The sequence below is a fragment of the Nilaparvata lugens genome, chromosome 10 (assembly GCF_014356525.2).
Source record: "Nilaparvata lugens isolate BPH chromosome 10, ASM1435652v1, whole genome shotgun sequence".
NCBI classification, from domain to species: domain Eukaryota; kingdom Metazoa; phylum Arthropoda; class Insecta; order Hemiptera; family Delphacidae; genus Nilaparvata; species Nilaparvata lugens.
Window position 1 is genome coordinate 32,522,082 of NC_052513.1, and position 24,400 is coordinate 32,546,481.

Sequence of the window (24,400 nt, forward strand, 5' to 3'; positions counted from 1 at the left end):
TTATATCTTTCTTTGTTATTTTGTATTATGTTTGTTTGTGAAATAAATGAATTGATTGATTGAAAAAAATATATATGATAATGACAGTTAGTAACGTATTTCAATAGGCTTCTTGATTTGTTAATAAAAAATAATTCCATAGTACCCTTTTGTTTTTAAAACTATTTTATATAAAACACAACTCAGTTTCAAAAACAAAAGGGAACTATGAAATTATTTTTTATTAATATTAAATGACAATACAGTATTTATCTACATGAATGGATTGAATGTAGCAGGTTTTTTATGCAACTGAGCATCAATGATTGACAAAGTTGGGAGTATTCTACATGACAGATAATATCAAGCATGCAACAAAATTGAAGTAAACTTCTATGGTGTAAGGTCCCTTTTGTTGGTGTAAGGTCCCTTGCGGTAAGGTCCCACCTCACCTGAATATATAATTTAATCCGTCAATAGGCCTGTCTTAAGACTGTCATACTTTATACTACACTCAATTAAATGATTGATATGTGAAATCATTAGGCCTATTGTTTTTTTTTACAATTTATTAGTGGAAATATAATAATTACCGTATTTGAAGATGTCCAGCTTCCTTGCCAAACTGTGTAAAATTATTGTATTTTGCTCTTGATATACGAGGATAATATTTTGAAAATTATTAAATAACAGTTCAGAGAATCTGGACATCTTCAAATAGTTATATTTCCACTAATAAATTGAATATAAAAACCAATAGGACTAATGATTTCACATTTCAATCATTTAATTGCTTGATTTTTGAGTGTAGTATAAAGTATGACAGTCGTAAGACAGGCCTATTGACCGATTGAATTTATATATTCAGGCGAGGTGGGACCTTACCGCAAGGGACCTTCATGAACATGATAAACATGCATATTCTACCGATATAGGCCAGCCTTACACGTTCTACACCAACCTAATGATCCATAATCACTAATATTGGTAATGTGTTTACAACAATTGTGTAGACTCTCGAACAAATTATTATAATTTTTTATTGCGGATGATGCCATGAGCTTTTTGCGTAGGCGTGGGTAATTGATAAGGCTGGCTACTAACGGTTGAACGTGAATGCACATACACTAGATCAGCGGGAGGCTTCGAACATAAAATAAACAACCAATAACAATAAATAAACCACAGGAAAATTACAATTTATAATAATAGAAAAATAATCTAACCTCAAATAGAGCAGCGAGGAAAAAATAAATATTGGAAATACAAAAGCCTAACTTCCAAAAATATTGCTCGAAGCGTTTCGCTGTGAACACAGCCGTGATGACATAACAATGTAAGTCGACTGTGTACATTTGCATGCTCATTCAACCGTTAGTGGCCAGCCTTAGATGATCAAACGTCCATGCCTACTGGCAAGATTCGAACCCACGACCAGGTAGCGCTGACAGACTGAAGGGTACAACGGCTAACCTGGCCGCCATCTATTGGTCAATATACTTAATAATACGAATTATAATACAAATAATAAGAAGTAGAAGGTGTTTCTGAAAGGGTACATATTCCATTTAATTTCTATTAAAGTAACACTTGGTAAATTAATGATTAATAGTACGAGTGCAATCATATTGTTTGGTAATGATTGATTGAATGACTGACCGTTGAATGAGTTCCTCCTCTCGCTCCTTGTCGGAGTCAGTCTTATTCTGCTCGGGACAGAGCATCAGGCACCGGATCTGGTATTCCAGCTCAGCATGCTCCTCCTCCAAGTGGTGTTGCCTTCGTCTGAACAAATAAAAAGAACACATTGAAACACAATATTTTGTATATTGGCGTTCATGTTTCAATTTTCAATGTTAATTCAAACCGACAGTTTTAGTAGTTGTTTTTCGTGAAGCTATGTGACGCTGGTAGTCTCTCATACTGTGCTGTTCTTACACCTTCAACCGGCCAAAACAGTAATAATAGACAGTCGTAGTACAAAATTGATGAATTTTTAGAAAAAACCTCCAATGTAATTCAAGACCATACATGTTCTGATATGTATCACAATCTCCACCTCCTGACGGCACTCTGCCAAGGAGAAAACGCTGACAATAAAAATGTATTTACATTTACTTGATTATTTTCAAAAATGTGATGTATAATAAAAGCATTTATTTATTCATTTATGTATCACAATCTCATTAATTTATTTGTTCATTTATGTATCACAACCTCATTCATTTATTTGTTCATTTATGTATCACAATCTCATTCATTTATTCAACCATTCTTCGTTGTTCCCATTTATATTCAAGTTGACATCTCATACATCACTAGAGCTCTGCTCTATCAAGTGATTCAATGTGAAAACTGTGTAATAAATAAAATAAAAAGTAATCAGTATGAGTTAACAAAAATCGGCTTGAAATTTGGAACAAGAACAACATATTATTCTTTATTGACTCATACAATAAGTACATCATCAAAAATGATAGGAAGAGAAAAAATAAGGTAACCTTGTGCTATTCCTCTCCCAAATTTAGATATGGTTACACACAGTCCGAAATTGGTTAAGTCTTGTAGTTGTTCACTTCACAAAACTTTCAGTCCTTAATTATTTTCAAAAAGTAGAATTTCAAATTTAGATGCTTCAAAACCAAACATAGAAGACATATTTCACAATATTATAACTAAAGTAGGAAATATTCACATATAAAACATATAATTTTGAAGAATTACCGGAAAACAAACTTAATTTTAAAAGCACAGCTAATCTTATTGTTTTCAATAAATAAAATAATTTGCTTGTGTGTGCCAACAACAGTATTGAACATTTGGAAAGTGAATTGACTCCCTATACATGCGAGCAACACTTACAAATTACATAGGTACAATAGGAGTAACAATACTTACAAGTACATGAGCTCAGCTTGGCGCCGGAACAGTTCGTTCTTCTCGTTGACGAGTTCGAACAGCTGGAGAATGAGCTCCTCCACGTAGGGAGTCATGCTCGACTCCACGTCGAACTTGTCACGTATCGTCTGCTCCAAACTCACGCCCTGTCGCTCCAGGCCCTGCTGCTTGATCTCTATGTCCTGAAAAACAATAGATATCGTCATTCAACAACTGAAACCAACGTACCAAAGTCTACACACAAATATTGTAGAATTACCTAGATGTCCTTATGGCCTCATTACACTGTATATATTCGTCCGTATAAAGCTGAATTCCCACATATCAGTGACAGAGAGAGCGATACCGGTTCAGTGAGAACATTATTAAATAATGTTTTATAAAAATTCTCATAGGACTATTCATTCCGTGCTGAGTGTGAACAGAATTCATGAAAATTCTATTTTAACTGTACCGGTCACTGATAATTGAGAATGCTGCTTAATACATAATATTATCATTTTGACAGTCATCATTCGATTAAGTATTCTTACGTGTAATGAGGCACTTAGAAATGAAAATGGAAATACTTTATTTATTCTTTATTGATTCATTCAATAAGTACACCATTAAAATGATAGGGAGAGAAAAAATAAGTTAAACTTGTGCTATTCCTCTCCCAAATTTACATAATATTTTTGTAGAACAACAAACAACTCTGATATTATGCAAGAGTACATTCAAGTATTTTCACTAAAATCAAATTAAATGAATTTTATTGGACATATAAAAAGTAATGTCATTGAAAAATATACGTGATCTATTCAATTTTATACTTGTATTCTCTTATTTTTCAACAATGAACTTCGTTGATGATGTGACGATTATATCATACTTTAATGATAAAGGAAACCATTCCTCCATATCTCATTGATTGAGTAACAAAAACAAACAATCATTTTATAAATAAATTATTGTTTACGGTAAACTGTAATTTATACTGATTGACGAGCAGATTTTACCCTTGCTCCGCAAGGGTCTGTTGAAAGCACAAATAGTTGAATTTAGTTTTATAATACCGATATTGAAAGTATCAACAGCTGTAAGGATTAACAATAGAAAAACTAACTATAGTGAGGTCCACGTTATAGTGGCAGTAGAGAAAGATAGGTGAACAACGTTGTCGAATCTTTGTCTTGTCAATGCCTTCTACAGACGGTAGCTGATACAGGTTTATTAATGTAATATTAACGGTTAATTCTCGTTTAAAATAATCAATTTATATTTTATTAAGCAAGAAATTATATTTTTCAATAATTTAATAATGAATTTTCATAATTACGATGAAATATTTTGTCAATTAATTATTAATTCTACATTGTTAAAAGACGATTTGGCAACAGAGAAAAACGAGAATGAGATAGCGCTATCTGCTTTGTTGCATGATAGACAAGGATAGCTACACTATTGACAATCGTACACTGCCATTATAACGCGGACCTCACTAGAGGCTTTAATCTTACGTAAACATTGCAAAACAAATTGAATAAATTTGTTTTAATGAAATTATAATCATTAAATGATTAATAAAAAAAGTCTATAACCATATAACCATCCTCGATAAATAAAGAATCTTTATGCAAAATTTCAAGTTCATGAGTTGAGTAGTTCAAAGGTAATGATGCGTCAAACATGTATTTCGTATCCCGTACATGTAAGCTCTAATTCCTTCCTTTAATCATAAAGTATAGATGAATGAATACATAAATGAATGAATGAATGAACTGAACCTGGAGCTCTTGGCGTAGCTGTTTGATGGGCATAGGCTTGACGGGGCGGCGGTGAGCAATAGGTGGGAGGGGGGCAGGTGCCTTCTTGCGTTTCCAAGTGCCGTACACGCTCTTGTGCGGTATGTAGTCTGCAATCATAGAAACCTAAGTTCAATAACAGAAGTTTGTTTGCAAATAAAAGCTTAAAAAGTTCGGTGAGAATTTAAACTGTCAACGTGGAGATTGTTTAGGATTTTTTAGACTCAGGTCCGGTCGCACAAAAGCCAGTTGAATTTTAATTATGATTAAATTCTACGAAATCATCATCATCACCTTCTTCTTCTTCTTCATAATCATAATCATCTTCTTCTTCTTCTTCTTCTTCTTCTTCTTCTTCTTCTTCTTCTTCTTCATAATCATCATCTTCTTCTTCTTCTTCTTCTTCTTCTTCTTCTTCTTCTTCTTCTTCTTCTTCATCATCATCATCATCATCTTCATCATTTTATTCATCTTTTTCTTTTCCTTCTTCTTCTTCTTTTTCTTATTTAATCACTATTTATTCAACTGGCTTTTGTGCAACTGAGCCTCACTTTACAATCATGAATCATCTTCACGTTGAAAACTGTTTAAAACGTGATGAAAATTGAATTTTGGAAGTTTATTCACAAATATAAACTTTAAAACATCCAACAATATGAGAAGATTGTTTGAAGCTCTATCATGAAATAATATTCTCAGTGTTGTGATAACGGTGATCTTTTATTAGTGATCACACTGCAGTGATATTCAATTCAAACTGTCAGCATTAGTTGAATAGGAAGAGTTAATATTACTGTAAAAGAAATGCTGACAGTGAATATCAGAATAAAACGCCAATATTTTGAATTTGTTTTTCAACTTATCGAAATTCCTAGTTTATTTTGGACTCAAAATTGGACAAAGCTTATGAAGTTATAAACATAACCTATTTTTAGACAATTTCTATCAAAATTTAGGAAAGGAACAGTTTTGGGCTTTAGGCCTGTTGTTCCTTTCCCAATCATTCATAGTTGAGAATGATATTATTGTATCTATCAATGTATAAATTAATAAATAATGGTCGCCTGGGAATTTAAGTCTCAACTACTTATTAATCAAACTATAATAGCGATTCAAAGATTTTATTGATTTGAAAGCATTAGAATGGAATCCTTCATATTCATTAGCATCATAGATTATTACCATATCTGAATTTGAGAATGCGTTCATTTATTTATGGAGACAACAGATAACTCCATATTTGCTTCCTTCACAAATACATAAAACAATTGAATACATTAACAATACACGTGATCTAATAATACTGAGGGTGATGCCCACATAAGCTCTTAGGCTTGTGCGTGGGTAATGAGTGAGAGGGATGATGATGAGAGATGACGACTACTTTTTAGGTAGTCGGGACCGACGAATTATCATGTCCTCCGAAAGACGGGGGTGGCCGTATCTGTGTCATTGTGCTGTGGTCAAAAATTTTTGCCCCGGTCGAGATTCGAACTCTGGTTCTCTTGATTATTAAACATTATAAGATGTTCATGGATCAAGAAAGATATCTAATCTAATAAATTGTTACAAATCAACTTACCTGCACTCTGCTTCTGTCTGTTGGATGCATCCTTGTAGGATTTCTCCTGAGCATCAGGCGAAGAGAAGGTGCTACTGAGACTGATGGCAGAGGGGGTGGGGGAGACACTGCGCGAATCAGGGCCCACCTTTTTAGTGGGAGGGGGAGGTGGGCGTGTCTTCTTCTGTTTTGGAGTCTGCAAATTTGGAAAATGAAAAATATAGCAAAAAGTTGAAAAAATAACGTTGGAACTCTGGAACGAATAGGAGAAGCGTATGACATATTTATATGATATAATAAAAGTAATTTAGAGTATAAGGTCCCAATGAAACGTTTGAATATTTGCTAAAATATGAATGGTGACGTATATAAAGACGTATGGTGACATTGGAAGAAATATTTCTATGATAGAATAATAGTAATTTAAAGTATTAGGTCTCATTACACGTTTGAATATTTGGTAAAAGATCTTTGATAAAATGTTGTCAAAGATAAAGGACGAAATGTTTTACCCTGTAATGGGGTGCTAAAGAGGTTGAATTTGAAAATAAAATACTAGGAAGGAATTTAAATACTCTTCAAATTAAGAAATAAATAGAATGTTTACATCATAGTTTTCCTCAACGTTTTGTTTTTTGTTTTGAAAAAAGAATTTTTGATTGATTGATAGTTCTAAATCCTAATAAGACTTTTTTCACTGTACTATTCATTGTAGTTATAGTGAATTTTTCACTTTTGCAGCGTGGTGAAATATAATGCTTGTGATGTAGAGCTTCTAACACACATGGAATTTGAATAAAATAATAGAATTAAAATAAGTTTTTTATAGAAAACAGGATCTAAATAGATTAAATTGATGATTTGTCTAAAATATGCTATTACAGTGAATGTGTTCAGAGAAATCCCAATAAATGAGAGCTGAATTGGTTTATCATAAAGATAACTTAATAGAAAGATAAAATAATTATCAGATGAGAGTTGTTAAGAGTGAATTTTTCACTTTTGTGGCCTGGTAAAATGTAATGCTTTTGATATGGTGCTTCAAATACACATAGTTTGAATAAAATAATAGAATTTGAATACGTTTTCTATGGAAAGCAGGATCTAAATAGATAAGATTGATGATTTGTCTCAAATATGCCATTATAGTGGTTATATTTTGAGAAATCCCAATAAATGAGAGCTGAATTGGTTTATCATAAAGATAACTTAATATGAAGATAAAATCATCATTATAATAATAAGATCACGTATTTCAGTTTTGAAGCTAAGAACTACTTCATACTGTCAGCATTGATTCAATGGGAAGCATTGGTGCTGTTTGGAAGGAGTAATGACAGATTGAAGTAAATCCCACTATACCGGTGGAACTATCGATTTAAGTGGAATCCGAATCACTATTTGACTCTAAAAATGGTATTTTTTAGTTGACTTATAACCTCATAATATCATCATAGTATGATGTTTCAAGGCAATTATTATTGAAGGCTTCACTCGGATTCAGAAATGTTTTATAAATATCACAAGCAGTCCGAAATTGAAGTAGTCCAGTCCAAATGAGAAGGAACACAATGATAATGATAATGAGTGGTAGCTGGTGGGATCGCATCATATATTTAAAAATTACTCCCAATAATGTAGTAATATTTGTAGATAAAATACAATAAGGAAATAATGTTCCTTTATTAAATTTATTAACATCCTATAGCGATTCACTTAAAATTTTCAGCATTCCATAAATTTTCAGCATACATAAAGTATAATCCATTTTAATGGGCTGGAACCGAGGGCTTACTTCATTCCTATGCTTCTTAAATCTCTACAATTTAATAAATAAATTGTCACAGTCTTGAGTCCTCTTGCTCTTTTTTTTTAGCTCTTTCTTTCCATTTAAGCACTCTTCACAAATGGTTACAAAAACAGTGGTAGGGAAGTGCAATAGTCTGTAGATTGCACTCTATCATACTAGCATATATGTTAGGTTAACTTAGTATTATGAATGTATATTATTTTGCTTATAACTATTTCAAACTTAATTTACTTTTTGTTATATTTCTTGCTCATAGGAACTCTCCCCCATTCACAGATGTATAGTCTTCTTGGGGGATTCCACTTTTCAATAATGTTACAAGTTTAAATAAAATAGTGAAGTAATTTATCTTTATATTTATTGTTTTATTGTAACTTAACTATATTTACAAAATTTGTAATTTCATGTGGAAATAAATTGAATTGAATTGAAATTCCATATGAATAAGACCAACGTTTCCCATTCAACTAATTATGACAGTTAGAAGTTGAGGGATATCTTGTTTATTCTCTACTAATATCACCTTGATATATTCTTATCGTTTTTGAGCTATACTATTATTATTTTTAGAAAAGGTTTGAATACTAATCAAATTGAAGGGAATTACTTCTTGGAAGACAAGGACAAGGATTTTGTATACCGGCCAGATAGCCGAGTTGACTAAGGCGTTGCACCCTTCAGTCTGCTAGTGCTACCTGGTCGCGGGTTCGAATCCCGCCGAATAGGCATGGACGTTTGATCATCTCATAATTCACCCTTGCACTTCCCATTACCCACCCACAAGCATAGAGCTCATGTGGGCAATGAAAAAAAACTAAAGTATAAGTATAATAATCTATTAGACAGCGTAGTATATGCACTGCAACGACCTTCATGAAGCTATCAAAAAAATTAACAATTTTATACTAAAAATTTATTTATTCATTAATTTATTGTACAAAATACTACAATCATAATATCATTATGACATTGAAGGAAAAACTAGGCTGAGCCTAGAATTTAAACCTTCTCTTAAAATAATAGTGTAGCTCAAAAACGATAAGAATATTCAGTTTTCTACTAAAAATATTCAGTTTTCTATTAAAAATATTCAAGTTCAGTACAGTTTATGTTGGGATGAAAACGTTAGCATAAATTCGAAATATTATCTTTCTTTACTGGAAAATATTCTGAATACTCAGATATTGGTATAAAGCTATAAACGAATTGCATTCGCATACAATATGCACTGAAAACACCTTCATCAAACTACCAAAAATATCTCCGATTTTTTCTAAAAATGTTCTGGACTCAACCTCACCTATTTATCTTGCTGCATAGGTGAGAGAATAGATACCAATAGGCCTATCACATGAGTCCTTAGTAGGGTTTGTTCTATGTTCATGAATTATTATCCATTTTAATGTCATTAATATATTCTTCTAATAAACATCATGAGTTTTACATAGGAAATTCATTTCTCACGATAGACTACAGTTTTACTTATCTAACAATTTCAGTTTCCTGAAGATTTCATTACAGTACTTAATGATTAGGTTTAACTATAGGTTACATAATGATTTGAGACAAAATAAAAAAATAGAAGTTTTGGTTCTTCTTTTCTAACTATTGTATTGTTTGCTCTATCCAATAAATAATAATTGTTTCAAAATGACTGGCCTCTCCACGATTCTTGCCTGCAATTTCAGCCTTTTATTATCACATTTTCTCCACAAAATGAAGTCCAACTTGCAACTTGTAAAATAGGCCTAAGTTTTCATTCGGCTGAGGATTTGTTGTTAATCTTTACTACATCAATAAGAAATTAATTTCTAATTTTGAGACATTCCCTCATTGAACCATAAGTCCAATATTTCTACTCCTTACATTGTATTTAACCTTTACTCTGAATATTATTGACAAAAGGCAACACCTAACGATACTCTTATATATATGGTACAGGGCTATTTATGATGCATGAGTCATATATTAATTTCAGCTAGGAGTTATTCAGTTACATAAACTGATAAAATTGGCTCACATAACGGAATGAATCATAATCATAAAAGCTTGAAATATAAGCTATGTCCCAGAAACATTCGATATGAATGAAATAGATTTTCGTCAATATTCAAAGTACAATTCCCACGTGAAGTCATGAAATCACAGATTGAGATAAGAGCTTCAAATCTTTATAATGGTACTCCAATATCTGAAGGTTACAGTTTTGGGATTACTGAAATGAAGGTTTAAAATGTGCATTATCACACTCCAATATTGAAAGTCTTCATCTGCCATATATGAGCAACCCACCCAATAAAAAACACCATAAAATAACAATCTTTATTGTTTACAAAAAATATATCTCGCCACAAAAAATTATTTACATAACAAAATCACAGTTCAAGTTTCACAACTTCTCCAACGCAGTTCTAATTCTGGTTGAAGCCGTTCTCAGAAAACCTCTGGTGGTCTTTTTCAATTTTCTCAATTTACCCAACGGCTGACTCAGTTCGCTTCTCTTTTGAACATGACTGTCCACGACTGGCCTCTCCACGATTCTCGCCTGCAATTTCAGCCTTTTATTATCACATTTTCTCCACAAAATGAAGTCCAAAATGCGTCAAGCGTTCATTCACATGCTTCAAGCAAACGTTTCATAACCGATTACTTCGCAACTAAACAGTGGCTTATTTACAACAGGTCCATCACTTTTTTACAAGATTCTAATTTGGCTCATTTGAAACGGGATCCTTCAATGTCATTCGTTATCAGGTTTCAGAAAACAAGAGTAGATTTTTTTATTTTCTCTTGATGTTCAACTTAACTATGTTTCAGGGTTTATCTCAGTTTTAAGAAGGCGATGAAAGTTCCATAGGAATTTTGTAATATAGGGTAAGGGTCAACTAACTTTTATTATTTTCATCATCGTCAGATACATAGCTCATCGTAGGCCTACTATCTATATCTAGCGAAAGGAAACCTTTTCCCTCTAAAAATTCTAAATTAATAGGAAACCGGCCCATATTGAAATATTAGTAGGACTGTATACTGGCAAAGTATTCCTCAATCAATGTATCCATCTCAAACTCTATCTAATCCTATTTCATTCATCCTTAATCAAATTCTAACTAATCCTATTTCAATTATTTATTCCTAAACAAATTCCATCTAATCCTATTTCAATTATTTATTCCTAAACAAATTCTATCTAATCCTATTTCAATTATTGATTCTTAATCGAGTATCTTTATTCAATTCATTATTGCTGGTTGTTAGGTTACCTCTTATACTCTAGATACCTCTTAGAGACCAACTCAAGCCTTATTGATAATGTCTATTATTGTAAGATTATTAATGTAGCAGTGGGATAAGCTGTTACTCGACTAATCCAAACATATAAAACATTACATCTCCAAAGTGGAATGAATTTATTCATCTACTGCATCATTGTACAATACACAGAAAACACTCTCTAGTTATAAGTAAATCCAATCAATTCATGTTCTATTACTGTATTCTACACACAATAATAAAATATAGTACTATATACAAATTGAATACCGTACATTTGTATTTCTTATACATATATTGAATATGTGTATTTTAATACTACATATTCAAATATTTTCTGAATAGTGATGAAGGTGAACTTCTCGTAGATAAGAAGAATTGATATTGTCACAGCCATTTATTTAGTGATAGAACAAAATTCTATAATTCTAAAAGCTTTCTCATTGTTCCAATAAGTGAACAGTTGTGACAAGTCTTCTCATCAAAATATTTAAATAATCTTATAGCCTAAATAAAAATTAGAAATCTAAGTAGCCTACTCTTTTAAAATTGTTACTATCCAATCACTTGATTACATTGATTATAGAACAAAATTCTATAATTCTAAAAGCTTTCTCATTGTTCCAATAAGTGAACAGTTGTGACAAGTCTTCTCATCAAAATATTTAAATAATCTTGTAGCCTAAATAAAAATTAGAAATCTAAGTAGCCTACTCTTTTAAAATTGTTATTATCCAATCACTTGATAATGACATTATATAGCCGAAATATGTCGTGATTGAACAATTTTAAAAGGGTACTTAGATTTCGAATTTTTATTTATATTTAAGAGTACCCCTAAAGAAAAAAAAACATATGATTTTTTTTTGACGTTGGATGAATAAACGGAAACTCCTAGCCTATCCTGGGTTTTGATTGATTGATTACTTTATTCAATCAATAAAGTGTTGGAAGGTTTATAGAGCAACTTCAAAGAGTGAAGGTTTTAGAGCAAACTTGTGTCTGTATATAAGAAACATAAAGAAAATGTCTAACTTTAATATAAAATACGAGCAGAAATAACTTATTGTCAATGAGATAATTGTAATGAATACTTACGAGAGGTGGAGGTGGAGGAGCCGGCTTCTTCTTGCGAGGTGAAGGGGAGACAGGCACTCCGATTGAGCTGGACATTGAACTGTTTCGTGAATGGAAGCTGCGAGGCTTCGGAGTTGGACTCAGTGGAGGACTTTTCAGCTTCCTGAATAAAATAATATTTTTAAATGCATCTATGTATTATTAGTATTAATTTATAATTAACATTATAAAATGGGTGAAGACATGAACATAAAAACATACTAATATGTGATGGTGTACAGAAGAACAAAATTGCATTAGATTTAAAACCAGCAATAGGTTAAACTTATAATTTCAATGGGAGTATTGGAATTACAATATCCTTTACTAGGCGGATTATTTTTATCTCTCTTACACCAATTTGCTAATATGCAAAGTAGAATGAACGTCATGCAATAATATATTGATAATATTTTATCAATAATTGCAATACAATTTCTTGCATGAGCTTATCAATAGCAGTTTCATTATTGCAATGCATGTACTTGATTTTTTGTATTTATTAATTTCTCTAGCATCTCCTCATAGTTTTTCGTATATTACATCAATTTTCAATATTTTTGGCCATTTAATTTATACCGTGATAAGAAAAATATTGAGACTGTAAAAATTATTGTTGCATGCTATTCTATCGAAATTTTTCCCACATGATAATTAATTGAACTAAGATACTTCTGATGCCATCGAAGATGCTGAATTCTGGATTGAATAATTCAAAATCTTACGATTTCGTACATAATTAAAATAATTATATGAATCTGGTAAATTGATAAGAGCATCTTGATTCATCTTGATTATTATTACTATTTTTCTTATGCTTCATCGAAGATTTACAATTAATTCTTATAGTTTTATTCATCACAAATTATGAGATAGGTAGGCTACAAACATACACACAATAGCTCGTGATTTGAATGAATTTATTTATTTGCCAAAAGCAAAATACAAAAATCTATCTTGCTATGAAGATGAAACCTATCTTTCCATATATGGTACACCACAAGGTAGATGGGTACACCAGACCTATATAGTGTGAATATCAGTACCGTATATTGTGTGACATATAGTTTGTGAATATAAACATATATTATTCAAGCCGTATTTCAGGAAACTATCATAACAACATTTTTGTAAATTGTTGTGCATATTGTTTTAATTGTGTTAGCCTATGTGTATTTTTTTTAAACTGTATGACGATTGTCAATGCTATTTTGCAATAATCAATGGCATGTATCAATAATATCATAGCCACCTCTAATACAAGGCCGCGGCCTACGATATTGCAACGTCGCAGTGTAGGCCTAGAATCTAATAAATGATTGGTGAAAAAGATTTCTAAAAATACCAGCTGATCTTTTTCTCCAATCAAGTATTAGATTGTAGGCCTACACTGTGACGTTGCAATATCGTAGGCCGCGGCCTTGTATTAGAGGTGGCTATGATAATATACAATAAACAATAATGTGACATTTATAGTTTGTGGATATAAGCTTATACTACTCAAGCCGTATTTTCAGTATCTATAATGAGATTCACATCAGAATTTCAACATGTATAGCATGGTAGAAGTAAATCTCACAATGGATACAAAAACAGCTAAGTCAGCAAAAATCCGAAACTTACCTGGGTAATGGCACAGGTTGAAGCAGCGAAGTCGCCTCAGATTCTTCTTCTTCATCTTCATCATCGCTTCCGAAAGGATTCGTACTTGGCGCCGGTGAATTCTTCTTCTTTCTTTCCACCGGTTTCGGCACAATTTCCTCTTCCTCCTCATCTTCATCATCCGACCCAAACGGATTCAAACTGGTCGATTCCTTCTTTGCTGGCACATTCTTCTCTTCTTCTTCCTCCTCATCATCATCTCCAAAAGGGTTCAGTTCCACGGGGTAGTCAGTTTGTTCCTTCATACTTCCAGAACTGATCCTCTTCTCAGGTTCTTGTATCTTCTCCACAACTACTGGGGGTTTTCTGGTGCGTTTTGGAGGAGTTATAACAAAACTTTTCTCTTCAATTTTGCTCGATGACAAACTAGGTTTTACTCCTCTTTCAACCGGTTCAACAAGAGGTTTGACCCCTCTTTCAACTGAATCATCAAGAGGTTTTATTCCTCTTTCAACTGAGCCATCAAGAGGTTTTATTTCTCTTTCAACTGAGTCATCGAGAGGTTTTACCCCTAGTTCGTCATCAGCTTTCACTTCACCTTCAATTTTTGCTGTAGCTTTCATTTCCACCACTTTCCCACCAAAATCATCACTACCACCCTCGTCTTTATGAACTGATGAATTCTCACTAATCTCCTCATAAATAGGCTCCTGTACCACTTCCTCAGGCTCGGGTGTTAATGGCTTCATCTCAACATAAGTATCTTGATGTACATCCAAAGTACTTTGCCCAACATGAGTATCCAAGTCATTTCTTGCAACATCAACATTAGATTCTTCTTCAACTTTTTTGGAAGACACTGGGGGAATACCGACATCAAACTTCTTCTCATCTACTGATTTCAATTTTAAATCGGAATCAACAACTTCTTCATGATTTAGATGAGGTTGTGAGACATCTTCGCTAGAAACTAGATCAGGTTGTTCTTCCACAATGTTTGCAGGTTCAACACTATCAATAAAAGGAATACTGTCATGGCGTACGTTCTTTGTTTCACCTTCATCACTGACAACAGCTCTTTCTGTATGTTTAAAGCTAGATTCAGCATCTAATTCTGGACTTTTTGGGGTCTCACCATCTTCTTCTACATTCTTTGAGGTATGGCTACCAAAATCACTTCCTAATTCTAGACTTTCCCGGTTCTTGCTACCAAAATCCACACCGATTTCTACACTTTTTGGGGCTTTGCTATCATAAGCTTCTACACTTTTGGGATTTTCACTACCAAAACCACTTCCTATTTCTAGACTTTTCCGGTTCTTGCTACCAAAATCAACACCTTTTACTACACTTTCTTGGTTTCTACAACCAAACTCACTCCCTACATCTAAACTCTTTCGGTTTTCACAACCAAAATCACTATTTGCTTCATTCTTACCTAGCCTAACATTACCTAACCTAACTAAAACACTATCTGTCGCCGGTTTGCTAGCAAGCTGAGCACTCTTGATATCCAGCTTGGCATCAGTTTTCAGTTTATCTGAACTAAACCTATCTAGAGATCCCTTACGCGCTTTGTTCTTGATGACTTTATCGTCATCAGTAAGTTCACAACCGGACTCAAACATGAGTTTACGCACACCTACTAGTGAAGCAGGTCTTGGCTTGTTTGTAATGGCAGTATCAAGCTGAGAGTTAACACTGGACTCATCACTAATGTTTGTTTGTGGTTTTGAGTCATTAAAATCGAGGCAAATGTCTTTTTTCTGCTGTTTGGAGGCGTTTAGATCGAGGCGGCCACTGTCTTTGAGCATGTTTTTCTGCTCGTGCGGTTGGCAAATGTCTTTGAGTTGATCAAGTTGGCAATCCTCCTCGTCGGGACACGTTTCGCAGCAGAACTGGCCGTCCATTGTCTCGTAGCAGTTGGCCAGACTGAGCTGCGCAGAACAGCGTGCGCACCGGAAGCAGGTGCGGTGATATAGATGGCCGCCAACTAGCAGACGCTGCGCGAGGAAGACAGACGTGCCACACGCGCGACACGAATCGCCGCCGCCGCCACGTCTCAACAGTGCGCCGCACCTCGCCTCCTGCCAACACAACAACACAAAAACTTATTAATTCATTCCAAAACCATTATAAAAATACATGATACATTACAAAATCTTCTGAAGAAACTCAACTACTGCTAACATAAGAACACAGAAACTCATTAGTGGATTTCAAAATAACAACAGTGCTAGCATACTGCTTAATGCTAATATAACAACACAGGAACTCGTTAGTGCATTTCAAAATAGCAACAAATTAACAATTCATAAGCTTGAAAAACATTAGACTATTTTAGTTAAGACAGTTTTGTTTATGAGTGGAAGTTGGTAAGAATTCTAATACAGAGGATAAGATTTTTATTCTCGCATTACACCTCCTGCCAATATCACAAAACAACACAAAAAAAATCCATCAGAAAACTGATTAAACTATTTGAAGAGTAGTATTTGGGGAAATCAAGTCACAAAATTCTTCAAAACAGTAAAATTTGTAATGTAAGTAGTAGTAAATGATATGGGTGAATAAATGAATGGATGAATGAGATGATTATTGAATGAATTTTAAAAGATTCCACAAACCTATAAAGATAAAAAACTGTTCCATACATGATCTAAGAATAAATAAATAAATAAAATAAATTACAATTACATACAATAGTTAGTTACAAAATTTCTTATAATGTGTTCTCTACTTGTTTAGTTTTTTCTGTGTGGAAATTAACCTACTCCACTATGGCGTAAGTTACCATGTTCTAGAGTAGGTTCAATACACCAAGATAAACTCTTACTAAGATGAGCTTCATAACATAAATAAACTAAAAATCATCAGTGATAAAAATTTATGGAACAATTTCCAATAACAGCCTACAAGATTAGACCAGAGTAGTTGGGAAGTCGGGAGAATGAATTAAAAATCTAACTAATTTACATTTGAGAAAAAACACATTTTCGCACAATAAAACATAAATTGAATTGGCATCAATGATTTTGACATTGAAATTTCAATCTCCCAGCAAAAAATGTAACACTTTGTAAACTCGTAAAATACAAGACTAATAGACTCATAAAATAATTTGTTGCTTGAATGATATATAGTAATTGATAATTATGAAGAAGCTAAAGTAATATTAATAGTATAGCTATATACTATAGTAATAGTATAGCTATGGTCATTGACAATTGAAGAAGCTATAACAGTATCTCTTACTTAATAACATAAAATACAAATATGGAAATCTTATTGTCAAAAGTAAGCCATAATCTATTTATAGAGTGTAAAAACATTGTGAATTGAATGAATCAACTGGGAAAATTAGAGTTATATGCGAATGACAACTACCAACAAAACGAAATAGGCTATCTATCATCTATCTAGCAGGCTATCTATCCATCTAATCTATCACTCACCTGAGGCCTATATCACAGCAATTATCTAAAATATACAATCCACCAGTAAACCACAATGATAACAAACGATCAGTAGGTTGAAAGTTGGCAGAAAAAGTTAGCGAATTGAATGAATGAACTGGAAAGACTAGAGTGAAAGAAAGCAGCTAAGCCATGACACCTATCTACCTACGTCAGTCTAGGCAGACGCCCAACTCAGCTAAATGTCAAACAACTTCTAGCCACTGAGTGAGTGGACTGTAAAGAAACACTCCACAAAACAAATCCTACTGAAAGAATAGAAAGAGAAAAGAAGAGGAGTGGAGAAGACAAGGAGAGAAGATGTTGGGGAGGAGAAGGAAGAGGAGAAGAGAAGAGGAAGGAGGAGAGAAGAAAGACAAAGAGGAGAGAAGAAGAGGAGAAGAGGAGAAGGAAAAGAAAATTCAACAAAACAAATCCTACTGAAAGAATAGAATAAGTCTATGACGTCACAAGATAGGTGAGTCAGAGACAAAGTTGTTGGTAACTGAAACTGGTTTCTCTCTCAATCTCTCTCTTTTTGTAGAAGAAAAGATGGATAATCCCACTCAAAGCTGACATCATCAGTGAGAAAAATTCAAAACTTGAAGTGATGATGACACCATTGGTGTAGCAACATGTTTGTAATTCTACAATAAATTAGTGATCTTTATGTCATCAATCTAGTGTTTTTTTCTGGATAGATATCACATCTCAACAGCAACAGTATCTGCTGTTTCAATAATTGTCGAATTCTCTATGCAGGATGAGGATAATAGACCGATTATGAATGCTTTCAAGCTATGTTCCTTTATTACTCCTCAATTCTACATAATATTCGAAATTCCTGGATAGTTGAAGTAGCTGAATTCAATTGAAAAAGTTGTGGTGAATGTTAATTCACAATTATTGGTGTTATCAAAGACAATACCATAGGCCTAATCATTCTACTATATCATTCTCACCCTACTCTACCATACCACACAGGCTACCCTACCATTGACATATCATAGAATTTACAATACTTCTGACATTTTTATTTGTTCATGCCAGTTTGTGGTGTGATGTAATTATTTCTATAATTTTTTTATGTAGAATACTTCATGCTTTTTTCGAGGGAACTAAATGAGGCCATTTCCTCTAATCTTTATTGTATCTGTATTCTTTATTGATTTATACAATAACTATATCATTAAGATTATAGGGAGAGAAAAAATAAGGTAACCTTGTACAAATAAAAAAATATTTCACATTATTAAAATAAATAATTTTTCCGAATCAGATCATGGTAAAAAATAGCTTAATACATTCCTTCATTTCTGTTTTATTTTCTTCGTTTTCTGGTTAACTTCGCTAATGTCTTGTGTATTTTTCTCCTGTCGTTTTCATTCATGTTTTCTCTATGTACATCAGTCGTTCTAAACATCTTGTACTGAACCATAGACAAGCAGTTTCAGACTAGTTGTATATTATGTGGCTGAACATATTATGAGTCTCCTAATAATAAATAATTTGTATTTCTCATTAAACAAAAGCACAAACAAAAACTCTTCTAGTTTGATATTCCATTCATAAATATTCAAATATTCCGCTAGTAAAACATAGTGTTGGAAAAAATTTAAATTGGAGCAATCATTGGTGTTATAGCGGTTTAAAACGGTATGTGAAATTCGGCCAAAATAATTTGGCATTCAACTAGAATTTCAGTACGTTCTGCACTGTACTTGATAGTTGCTCTTCGTTTTTGTCACTCCTTATCTTCTTCCTCCCGTCTTTCTTTCTCTCTCCATCTTTCCCCTTCCACTACCACCTCCAATATTTATTTCAGTACTACATTTTGGCATTCAGCTAGCTGCAACTTTACTTCAACTTAATTTTTTATATATTTCTTGTTTGGTTTGCTTATTTTTTATTTACATTTTGGCACACATACCTTTTCTAATTGCCTACTATATTATTATCTCTCCCCACCACATTCTTTCAGTGCATATTTTTTGATTCTACTTTGTCGATTTTGTATAACTTTTTACCAGCTGAGCATTCCAAATATTCCTCTCTGTTCTATTCTAAACAGTTTTTATACCTTCCCAATCTCATCTATTTCACTATGTTCTTTTTCTATTTTTTTAAATTCGATAAGTTGAATGTTAACAACGTCAAAACTATTTTTTGTAAACTTCCTCTCCATTAATGTTTTGCTGAAAACTTTTCCTATTCCTCTATTCCAGTACCTTCACATTATTGTGCTGAATTTTTCTCCTCTCTAAAATTAAGCACAATAATGTGAAGGTACTGGAATAGAGGAATAGGAAAAGTTTTCAGCAAAACATTAATGGAGAGGAAGTTTACAAAAAATAGTTTTGACGTTGTTAACATTCAACTTATCGAATTTAAAAAAATAGAAAAAGAACATAGTGAAATAGATGAGATTGGGAAGGTATAAAAACTGTTTAGAATAGAACAGAGAGGAATATTTGGAATGCTCAGCTGGTAAAAAGTTATACAAAATCGACAAAGTAGAATAAAAAAATATGCACTGAAAGAATGTGGTGGGGAGAGATAATAATATAGTAGGCAATTAGAAAAGGTATGTGTGCCAAAATGTAAATAAAAAATAAGCAAACCAAACAAGAAATATATAAAAAATTAAGTTGAAGTAAAGTTGCAGCTAGCTGAATGCCAAAATGTAGTACTGAAATAAATATTGGAGGTGGTAGTGGAAGGGGAAAGATGGAGAGAGAAAGAAAGACGGGAGGAAGAAGATAAGGAGTGACAAAAACGAAGAGCAACTATCAAGTACAGTGTAGAACGTACTGAAATTCTAGTTGAATGCCAAATTATTTTGGCCGAATTTCACATACCGTTTTAAACCGCTATAACACCAATGATTGCTCTAATTTAAAATTTTTTCCAACACTATGTTTTACTAGCGGAGTATTTGAATATTTATGAATGTAATATCAAACTAGAAGAGTTTTTGTTTGTACTTTTGTTTATTGAGAAATACAAATTATTTATTATTAGGAGACTCATAATATGTTCAGCCACATAATATACAACTAGTCTGAAACTGCTTGTCTATGGTTCAGTACAAGATGTTTAGAACGACTGATGTACATAGAGAAAACATGAATGAAAACGACAGGAGAAAAATACACAAAACATTAGCGAAGTTAACCAGAAAACGAAGAAAATAAAACAGAAATGAAGGAATGTATTAAGCTATTTTTTACCATGATCTGATTCGGAAAAATTATTTATTTTAATAATGTGAAATATTTTTTTATTTGTACAAGGTTACCTTATTTTTTCTCTCCCTATAATCTTAATGATATAGTTATTGTATAAATCAATAAAGAATACAGATACAATAAAGATTAGAGGAAATGGCCTCATTTAGTTCCCTCGAAAAATAAGCATGAGGTATTCTACATAAAAAAATTATAGAAATAATTACATCACACCACAAACTGGCATGAACAAATAAAAATGTCAGAAGTATTGTAAATTCTATGATATGTCAATGGTAGGGTAGCCTGTGTGGTATGGTAGAGTAGGGTGAGAATGATATAGTAGAATGATTAGGCCTATGGTATTGTCTTTGATAACACCATAAATTGTGAATTAACATTCACCACAACTTTTTCAATTGAATTCAGCTACTTCAACTATCCAGGAATTTCGAATATTATGTAGAATTGAGGAGTAATGAAGGAACATAGCTTGAAAGCATTCATAATCGGTCTATTATCCTCATCCTGCATAGAGAATTCGACAATTATTGAAACAGCAGATACTGTTTGCTGTTGAGATGTGATATCTATCCAGAAAAAAAACACTGGATTGATGACAAAAAGATCACTAATTTATTGTAGAATTACAAACAAGTTACAACACCAATGGTGTCATCTTCAGTGAGAAAAATTCAAAACTTGAAATAGTAGGTTAGGATACACAATGTTTGAATTTTTAACACTGAAGATGATACCATTGGTGTTGAAACGTTTGTAATTATATAGTAAATTAGTGATATTTTTGACAACAAACCAGTGTTTTTTTTTTTTTAATTAAAACAGCTTGAATCGAAATAATATGGTTCAAAATCACACTATTCATCGAGTTTCAGCATACTCACTAGAATATTGCTCGATGAATCCACAAATCACAATTTTCTAGAATCAATAATGTCGTATTACAATTTTATTGAAGTGAGATATTCAAAATGAGTGATGTAAATCAAAAAGTTGAATAAAATTGTCTAAAATTAAGAATCACAATTCTGCCTTGCTAGAATATTCTAAAATTAGAAACGTCAAATCACACAATTTTTCAGAAATGCATCACTATGCAACAATTTGTGCAACACCACACAAAAATTCACAACATGCTGACACAGAAATCCATGGAATAACCACCATTCCACTCACAAAACTGGACTAAATCTCTGCCACATAGCCAAATTCTAAAATCATTACATAACCAAGCAAAACTACTCAACTAACAGAGCTAGTTATTAATGGAATAATGCATGAAAAAATATTGGAGCAATAATTCCAAGTATGACAGGAAGTAGATAATAGCCGAATGTGTGCTGCAACCTAGTCGAGAGTCGAGAGTCACTTTATCGTAAAATACTGAATGTGTGTACAGAAAATATTATCAACGCATGCGCATGTACACGCGTTAAAAATTACTTTGAACTTGATAAGGCGCTCAAATGTTTAGATAAGAAGTGACACATATTGAATTAAACCAATAGAAGGAGCTCACGGTTTCTAGTTTTATTTTAATAGAGATTGAGATATCAACGTGATATTCAAATAGTCTTAAATATTAACAAATATTGAATATTTAATAATAAGGTCACAGTTTTCTAGTTTTAATAGAAATTGAGATGCCAAAGGAAATAATCCAATAACTCTGTCATGACTTGCATGAAACATTAATAATGCAAAGTTTCTAAATTCTAATAGAATTGACCAAATAGTGGGTGAGTGATTCATTGATTGCTCACAGGTAAATTAAATTGTATGAACAAGATTCAAGTTTGTATTGTATTTCTACTATTATTACAATAAAACATTATTGGGAATTAATATTATGATTGGCAGATTGAATGTAAATTATAAAAATAATAGGTTATTTCTTTACAGGGGACTATTAGAATTCTGAAAAGATTGATAAATTCTGTAAAATGCGAAAGCCCAAGACTAAAAAATTATGCAAAATGCACTAAAATCGTTAGCAACAGAGAAGACTGGATGCAAAAATGCAATACGTTCATGCAAGGTAAGAAAATAGTGTAAAATAAACAAAAAGCATCCAGCACAGAAAAATAGGATTAAGCACATAAAAAGCAAATAGGCTGATATCATCATGCATGCAGTTATGAAAAAATAAGAAAAACCAACATACCACCAAAAGAAAAGTCTTCGAAATAAAGTTTCTGAGATTATAAAAAAAATAAATAGAATCGTTTTAAAAGTAAATAACATCCCAGACAACTTCACAGAAATTTCTAAAAGTTGACAATCTAGCAACGTTTATTAGGGCAGCACAATTCAATTCTCAATCATCAATCAACCAAGAATATTAATGAGCCAATAGTAGACATGTAAAGGCCGAAAAAGAAGTTGATTGGGCCTGACAATACTACTCATCAAAATCATGTTTTAAGAAATTTTCAAATTGAGACAAGAATATCTATCTATAAGGATTATATTGATTGGTGATTAAGTTCAAATTATACTGAATAGTTGAGAGTTTGGAATGGATAATAATGTTCGATAATTGAATTGAAAGTAGGTAGAGTGCAAAATTATTGTAAATACATGAATTCCAGATTTTATATTTTTCAACAGATAAGATTATGAAATTAGGTAGCCTACGGTAGAGTACTTTGATTCGACAAATCTATTCCATTGAACTGATTATAATATCAGCATTGGAGAAATTAACTTCAATATTAATAATACATTCAACCAAGTTTAATTTTTAAAATGAATAATGGTTACTATGAACGATATTATTATGGACTAATTTACTTACTATCTCTTATCTGTAATTATTATTTGCAGCAAACATTAGAATTAAAAAACGTGTTCAAGTCATAAAACTCACCGAAAAGAATGATTCATTATGAGTTAATGAATCATTAATTTGAATAGCACAGGAGAAGTTCAACTCAACAATGAAATACATCCTCGCATCATGCAAAAAAATTGATAACTAGAAGTCGATCTGATTTGAAAGCAGAGTTATATGTTTTCAGAAAATGTAGACAATAACATTATAATAAACATTGAAAACGTATGAGAGTATTTTGAGCATAGTACGGTATGTAAAATCTGGATAGAAACCAAACGTTATTAGTTGAGATTAAATTTGAAATTCGTATATAATGTGAAGAAACATAATCTATCACTGTATTGTAAAATTAAAAAAAAAATAAATAAATACCAATGGACATGGAAGATAATTATGTTTGGTACTAGCAGGTAACGATGCTTGGATGTTCGATTATAAAAAATAACTACTGTTCTAATATCACAAGGTAACTACCCTTGTAATATTACAAAGGCACTACAATAGTTACTTGTTATATTTGAATAAAATTAGATTTATGAATCTTGGATTAGTATGAATCAATAAATTCACACTCACTCTGACTGTAGGTATATCACAAAATCTAAATGTTATTGGTGTACCGTATTCGAGAATTACACTAAATAATAGAATAGTTTAACTTCAAAGTTTTGTGTGAAAAAAAACATGAAGAAATTAAATAAACTACAAATGCAGAAAATGAAAAGATTAATTTTGTGATAAAGTGCAAATCTACTGAAAGAGATAACCAAGCTCAGTAAAGCCAGATAGATACGGTAATCAACGCAATCATCATGCACTAATAAGATTTATTATT

At 32.2% G+C, this 24,400-nt stretch overlaps 1 protein-coding gene across 5 annotated transcripts in view; it reads right to left on the reverse strand.

The window, feature by feature from the left end:
- LOC111050289 (MICAL-like protein 1) overlaps positions 1-24,400 on the reverse strand; it is a 157,436-nt gene that overhangs the window by 2,200 nt on the left and 130,836 nt on the right. For 3 of the 5 annotated variants that reach the window (XM_039437244.1, XM_039437245.1, XM_039437246.1), the window contains 6 exons: positions 14,048-16,113; positions 12,407-12,548; positions 6,247-6,421; positions 4,647-4,774; positions 2,878-3,059; positions 1,639-1,764 (listed from right to left, as the gene is read on the reverse strand). In XM_039437244.1, coding sequence (XP_039293178.1) covers positions 1,639-1,764; positions 2,878-3,059; positions 4,647-4,774; positions 6,247-6,421; positions 12,407-12,548; positions 14,048-16,113 — 2,819 coding nt within the window. Of the gene's footprint in view, positions 1-1,638; positions 1,765-2,877; positions 3,060-4,646; positions 4,775-6,246; positions 6,422-12,406; positions 12,549-14,047; positions 16,114-17,481; positions 17,707-21,613; positions 22,100-24,400 lie in introns of those variants that run through there. The other 2 variants (XM_039437248.1, XM_039437247.1) reach the window with 2 other exon arrangements.